The following is a 6,646-nucleotide window of genomic DNA, read 5'->3' on the forward strand; positions in this document are numbered from 1 at the left end:
CCTAAACCTCTACCCTTCCTAACCCACTGCTTGCTTTCTCTCTCTCTTCCTCCTCCTCCTCCTCTCTCTCACCTCCGGAGCAACAAAGTTAGCTGTGTAACATGGTGTTAGTAGCAGTCCGTTTCCTCCTCTCAGCTGCTTGGAGAAACCAAAATCACAGATTCTGATAGAATCAGGATTCCCACTGTCGTCCATATAGAGGATGTTACTGGGCTTTAAGTCCCTATGGACAACCTAGAGGAAAGAGGGAGAGGAAAGAGATGAGAGAGGGGGGAAGAGGAGCGAGAGAGCGAGAGGGAAGAGAGAGGGGGAAGAGGAGGGAAGAGAAGAGGAAAGAGATGAAGGAGGGAGAGGAAAGAGAGAGGGGGGAAGAGGAGAGAGAGAGCGAGAGGGAAGAGGAGAAAGAGCGAGAGGGAGGAGAGAGGGGGAAGAGGAGGGAAGAGAAGAGAGGAAGAGGAGCGAGAGAGAGAGAGAGAGGGAAGAGGAGTGAGCGAGAGAGGGAAGAGGAGTGAGCGAGAGAGGGAAGAGGAGCAAGCGTGAAGAGGAGCAAGTGAGAGCGAGGAGGAGCGAGCGAGAGCAAGAGGGAAGAGGAGCGAGCGAGAGGGAAGAGGAGTGAGAGTGAGAGAGGGGGAAGAGGAGCGAGCGAGAGGGAAGAGGAGTGAGAGTGAGAGAGGGGGAAGAGGAGCGAGAGGGGAAGGAGAGAGAGGGAGGCGAGAGAGAGAAGAAACAGGAAAGAGGATGATAGAGGGAGGAGGGGGTGGGAGGGAGGAGGAAGGATAGGAGGTAGAGAGGAAGAGGGAGGAAGAGAGGACGGAAGGGAGGAGTGAGAGAGATATGTTAGATAAAAGTTTGAGAAAAAAAACACCCACACCCAAGGTGGGTCAGTCTTACTCCAGTCTACAGTGTGTGTAGATGTTTTTTCATACTGTGTCTCAGTCTTACCCCTTGACAGTGCAGGTAGTGGACAGTCTTGGTAATAGTGAAGAGAACAGAGCTTGCTTCTCTCTCTGAGAAGAACTTCTGTCTGAGGATCTTATCCAGTAACTCTCCTCCCTTCATCAGTTCTGTTACCACATACACATACCTGCCCTCATCATACACCTAACACACACACACACACACACACACACACACACACACGTTAATACACTGAGCTGTCAGTACAAACAGAATACATACAGAGACCCAGCTTAGGGGTACGGTAACAGCTTAGGGGTACGGTAACAGCTTAGGGGTACGGTCAAGAACGCAGAGTTCCTCTCAGCCTATGCTGCTCTTCAGTCCCTAGACCTTTTGGCCCTGACGGAGACATGATCACCCCTGAGAACACTGCTACTCCAGCTGCTCTCTCTTCATCTGACTATGTTTCTCTCATAGTCCGAGAGCATCTGGTCATCACAGTGGTGGCACAGGGCTACTCAATTCTCCTAACTGGAGATGTTTTTCTTTTCTCACCTGCCCGTCTCCTCATTTGAATTCCATGATGTCACTGTCTGCTGTCCACTCAAGCTTAACATTGTTGTCATCTATCGCCCACCAGGAGCCCTCGGAGAGTCCCTCAATGAGCTTGACACCTTGTAGAGTCCCTCAATGAGCTTGACACCTTGTAGAGTCCCTCAATGAGCTTGACACCTTGTAGAGTCCCTCAATGAGCTTGACACCTTGTAGAGTCCCTCAATGAGCTTGACACCTTGTAGAGTCCCTCAATGAGCTTGACACCTTGATTAATTCATTTCCTGCTGATGGCTCACCGCTCTTCGTACTTGGTGACTTCAACCTCCCGACATCTGCCTTTGATTTATTTATTTCCCCTCCTTACCTCTCTTGATTCACCCTTTCCCAGCCCCCTCCAGGTCTCTGTTCTCCTACTAATCTCACTGTAACCCACTCCAGGTCTCTGTTCTCCTACTAATCTCACTGTAACCCACTCCAGGTCTCTGTTCTCCTACTAATCTCACTGTAACCCCCTCCAGGTCTCTGTTCTCATACTAATCTCACTGTAACCCTCCTCCAGGTCTCTGTTCTCATACTAATCTCACTGTAACCCCCCTCCAGGTCTCTGTATTCCTACTAATCTCACTGTGACCCCCCTCCAGGTCTCTGTTCTCATACTAATCTCACTGTAACCCACCCCCCAGGTCTCTGTACTCCTACTAATCTCACTGTAACCCCCTCCAGGTCTCTGTTCTCCTACTAATCTCACTGTAACCCCCTCCAGGTCTCTGTTCTCCTACTAATCTCACTGTAACCCCTCCAGGTCTCTGTTCTCCCCCTGTAACCCTCCAGGTCTCTGTTCTCCTACTAATCTCACTGTAACCCCCTCCAGGTCTCTGTTCTCCTACTAATCTCACTGTAACCCCCTCCAGGTCTCTGTTCTCCTACTAATCTCACTGTAACCCCTCCAGGTCTCTGTTCTCCTACTAATCTCACTGTAACCCCTCCAGGTCTCTGTTCTCCTACTAATCTCACTGGAACCCCACCCCCTCCAGGTCTCTGTTCTCCTACTAATCTCACTGTCACCTCCTCCAGGTCTCTGTTCTCCTACTAATCTCACTGTAACCCCTCCAGGTCTCTGTTCTCCTACTAATCTCACTGTAATCCCCCCCCCCTCCAGGTCTCTGTTCTCCTACTAATCTCACTGTAACCCCCTCCAGGTCTCTGTTCTCCTACTAATCTCACTGTAACCCCCCTCCAGGTCTCTGTTCTCCTACTACTCTCACTGTAACCCCCCCTCCAGGTCTCTGTTCTCCTACTAATCTCACTGCAACCCCCTCCAGGTCTCTGTTCTCCTACTAATCTCACTGTAACCCCCCTCCTGGTCTCTGTTCTCCTACTAATCTCACTGTAACCCCCTCCAGGTCTCTGTTCTCCTACTAATCTCACTGTATCCCCCCTCCTGGTCTCTGTTCTCCTACTAATCTCACTGTAACCCCCTCCAGGTCTCTGTTCTCCTACTAATCTCACTGTAACCCCTCCAGGTCTCTGTTCTCCTACTAATCTCACTGTAACCCCCCTCCAGGTCTCTGTTCTCCTACTAATCTCACTGTGACCCCCCTCCAGGTCTCTGTTCTCCTACTAATCTCACTGTAACCCCCCTCCAGGTCTCTGTTCTCCTACTAATCTCACTGTAACCCCCCCAGGTCTCTGTTCTCCTACTAATCTCACTGTAACCCCCTATTGCAACCCCCCTTACAAAGAACTACCCTGCCCCCTCTCTCTCCAGATAACATCTTGCGACTAGTGAGGTCTGTGTCTGTCTGGCAACCTGCCCCCTCTCTCTCCAGATATCTCTGCCTGGCCGGTTCCCCTCTTTCCACTGGGATTCTCTGCCTCTAACCCTATTACAGGGGCTGAGTCACTGGCTTACTAGGGCTCTTTCATACCGTCCCTAGGAGGGGTGCGTCACTTGAGCGAGTTGAGTCACTGATGTGATCTTCCTGTCTGGGTTGGCGCCCCCCCTTGGGTTGTGCCGTGGCGGAGATCTTTGTGGGCTATACTCAGCCTTGTCTCAGGATGGTAAGTTGGTGGTTGAAGATATCCCTCTATTGGTGTGGGGGCTGTGCTTTGGCAAAGTGGGTGGGGTTATATCCTTCCTGTTTGGCCCTGTCCGGGGGTATCATCGGATGGGGCCACAGTGTCTCCTGACCCCTCCTGTCTCAGCCTCCACTATTTATGCTGCAGTAGTTTACGTGTCGGGGGGCTAGGGTCAGTTTGTTATATCTGGAGTACTTCTCCTGTCCTATCCGGTGTCCCGTGTGAATTTAAGTATGCTCTCTCTAATTCTCTCTTTCTTTCTCTCTCTTGGAGGACCTGAGCCCTAGGACCATGCCTCAGGACTACCTGACATGATGACTCCTTGCTGTCCCCAGTCCACCTGGCTGTGCTGCTGCGCCAGTTTCAACTGTTCATTTATGAACATTTGAACATCTTGGCCACGTTCTGTTATAATCTCCACCCGGCACAGCCAGAAGAGGACTGGCCACCCCACATAGCCTGGTTCCTCTCTAGGTTTCCTAGAGTTAAGGTAACTTGTTACCTTTCTCTCTGTCCTTGGTGATAGCTACTTGTTACCAGTCTCTCTGACCTTGGTGATAGCTACCAGTCTCTCTGTCCTTGGTGATAGCTACCAGTCTCTCTGTCCTTGGTGATAGCTACGTGTTACCAGTCTCTCTGTCCTTGGTGATAGCTACTTGTTACCAGTCTCTCTGTCCTTGGTGATAGCTACTTGTTACCAGTCTCTCTGTCCTTGGTGATAGCTACTTGTTACCAGTCTCTCTGTCCTTGGTGATAGCTACTTGTTACCAGTCTCTCTGTCCTTGGTGATAGCTACTTGTTACCAGTCTCTCTGTCCTTGGTGATAGCTACTTGTTACCAGTCTCTCTGTCCTTGGTGATAGCTACTTGTTACCAGTCTCTCTGTCCTTGGTGATAGCTACTTGTTACCAGTGTATCTGTCCTTGGTGAATGCTACTTGTTACCAGTCTCTCTGTCCTTGGTGATAGCTACTTGTTACCAGTCTCTCTGTCCTTGGTGATAGCTACTTGTTACCAGTCTCTCTGTCCTTGGTGATAGCTACTTGTTACCTTTCTCTCTGTCCTTGGTGAATGCTACTTGTTACCTTTCTCTCTGTCCTTGGTGAATGCTACTTGTTACCTTTCTCTCTGTCCTTGGTGAATGCTACTTGTTACCTTTCTATCTGTCCTTGGTGAATGCTACTTGTTACCTTTCTATCTGTCCTTGGTGATAGCTACTTGTTACCAGTCTCTCTGTCCTTGGTGATAGCTACTTGTTACCTTTCTCTCTGTCCTTGGTGAATGCTACTTGTTACCTTTCTCTCTGTCCTTGGTGAATGCTACTTGTTACCTTTCTATCTGTCCTTGGTGATAGCTACTTGTTACCAGTCTCTCTGTCCTTGGTGAATGCTACTTGTTACCAGTCTCTCTGTCCTTGGTGATAGCTACTTGTTACCCTTCTCTCTGTCCTTGGTGATAGCTACTTGTTACCCTTCTCTCTGTCCTTGGTGATAGCTACTTGTTACCAGTCTATCTGTCCTTGGTGATAGCTACTTGTTACCAGTCTCTCTGTCCTTGGTGATAGCTACTTGTTACCAGTCTATCTGTCCTTGGTGATAGCTACTTGTTACCAGTCTCTGTCCTTGGTGAATGCTACTTGTTACCAGTCTCTCTGTCCTTGGTGATAGCTACTTGTTACCAGTCTCTCTGTCCTTGGTGATAGCTACTTGTTACCAGTGTATCTGTCCTTGGTGATAGCTACTTGTTACCAGTCTCTCTGTCCTTGGTGATAGCTACTTGTTACCTTTCTCTCTGTCCTTGGTGAATGCTACTTGTTACCAGTCTCTCTGTCCTTGGTGAATGCTACTTGTTACCAGTCTCTCTGTCCTTGGTGATAGCTACTTGTTACCAGTCTCTCTGTCCTTGGTGAATGCTACTTGTTACCAGTCTCTCTGTCCTTGGTGATAGCTACTTGTTACCAGTCTCTCTGTCCTTGGTGATAGCTACTTGTTACCAGTCTCTCTGTCCTTGGTGAATGCTACTTGTTACCAGTCTCTCTGTCCTTGGTGATAGCTACTTGTTACATTTACATTACATTTAAGTCATTTAGCAGACGCTCTTATCCAGAGCGACTTACAAATTGTTACCAGTCTCTCTGTCCTTGGTGATAGCTACTTGTTACCAGTCTCTCTGTCCTTGGTGATAGCTACGTGTTACCAGTCTCTCTGTCCTTGGTGATAGCTACTTGTTACCAGTCTCTCTGTCCTTGGTGATAGCTACTTGGTGATAGCTACGTGTTACCAGTCTCTCTGTCCTTGGTGATAGCTACTTGTTACCAGTCTCTCTGTCCTTGGTGATAGCTACTTGTTACCAGTGTATCTGTCCTTGGTGATAGCTACTTGTTACCAGTCTCTCTGTCCTTGGTGATAGCTACTTGTTACCAGTCTCTCTGTCCTTGGTGATAGCTACTTGTTACCAGTCTCTCTGTCCTTGGTGAATGCTACTTGTTACCAGTCTCTCTGTCCTTGGTGATAGCTACTTGTTACCAGTCTCTCTGTCCTTGGTGATAGCTACTTGTTACCAGTCTCTCTGTCCTTGGTGATAGCTACTTGTTACCAGTCTCTCTGTCCTTGGTGAATGCTACTTGTTACCAGTCTCTCTGTCCTTGGTGCTACTTGTTAGCTTGGTGATAGCTACTTGTTACATTTACATTACATTTAAGTCATTTAGCAGACGCTCTTATCTCTCTGTCCTTGGTGATAGCTTGTTACCAGTCTCTCTGTCCTTGGTGATAGCTACGTGTTACCAGTCTCTGTCCTTGGTGATAGCTACTTGTTACCAGTCTCTCTGTCCTTGGTGATAGCTACTTGTTACCAGTGTATCTGTCCTTGGTGATAGCTACGTGTTACCAGTCTCTCTGTCCTGGTGATAGCTACTTGTTACCAGTCTCTGTGTCCTTGGTGATAGCTACTTGTTACCAGTCTTGGTGATAGCTACTTGTTACCAGTCTCTGTCCTTGGTGATAGCTACTTGTTACCAGTCTCTCTGTCCTTGGTGATAGCTACTTGTTACCAGTCTCTCTGTCCTTGGTGAATGCTTGTTACCAGTCTCTCTGTCCTTGGTGATTGTTACCAG

General features: G+C 48.6%; 1 protein-coding gene across 1 annotated transcript in view; it reads right to left on the reverse strand.

Moving 5' to 3' along the window:
• rps6kal (ribosomal protein S6 kinase a, like) overlaps positions 1-6,646 on the reverse strand; it is a 92,760-nt gene that overhangs the window by 10,437 nt on the left and 75,677 nt on the right. Inside the window, exons 16-17 of the mRNA XM_065020018.1 lie at positions 943-1,101; positions 73-234 (exon numbers count right to left, since the gene is read on the reverse strand). Of these exons, the coding sequence (XP_064876090.1) occupies positions 73-234; positions 943-1,101 (321 nt within the window). The remainder of the gene's footprint in view (positions 1-72; positions 235-942; positions 1,102-6,646) is intronic.

Source organism: Oncorhynchus nerka, linkage group LG6 (assembly GCF_034236695.1).
Source record: "Oncorhynchus nerka isolate Pitt River linkage group LG6, Oner_Uvic_2.0, whole genome shotgun sequence".
NCBI classification, from domain to species: domain Eukaryota; kingdom Metazoa; phylum Chordata; class Actinopteri; order Salmoniformes; family Salmonidae; genus Oncorhynchus; species Oncorhynchus nerka.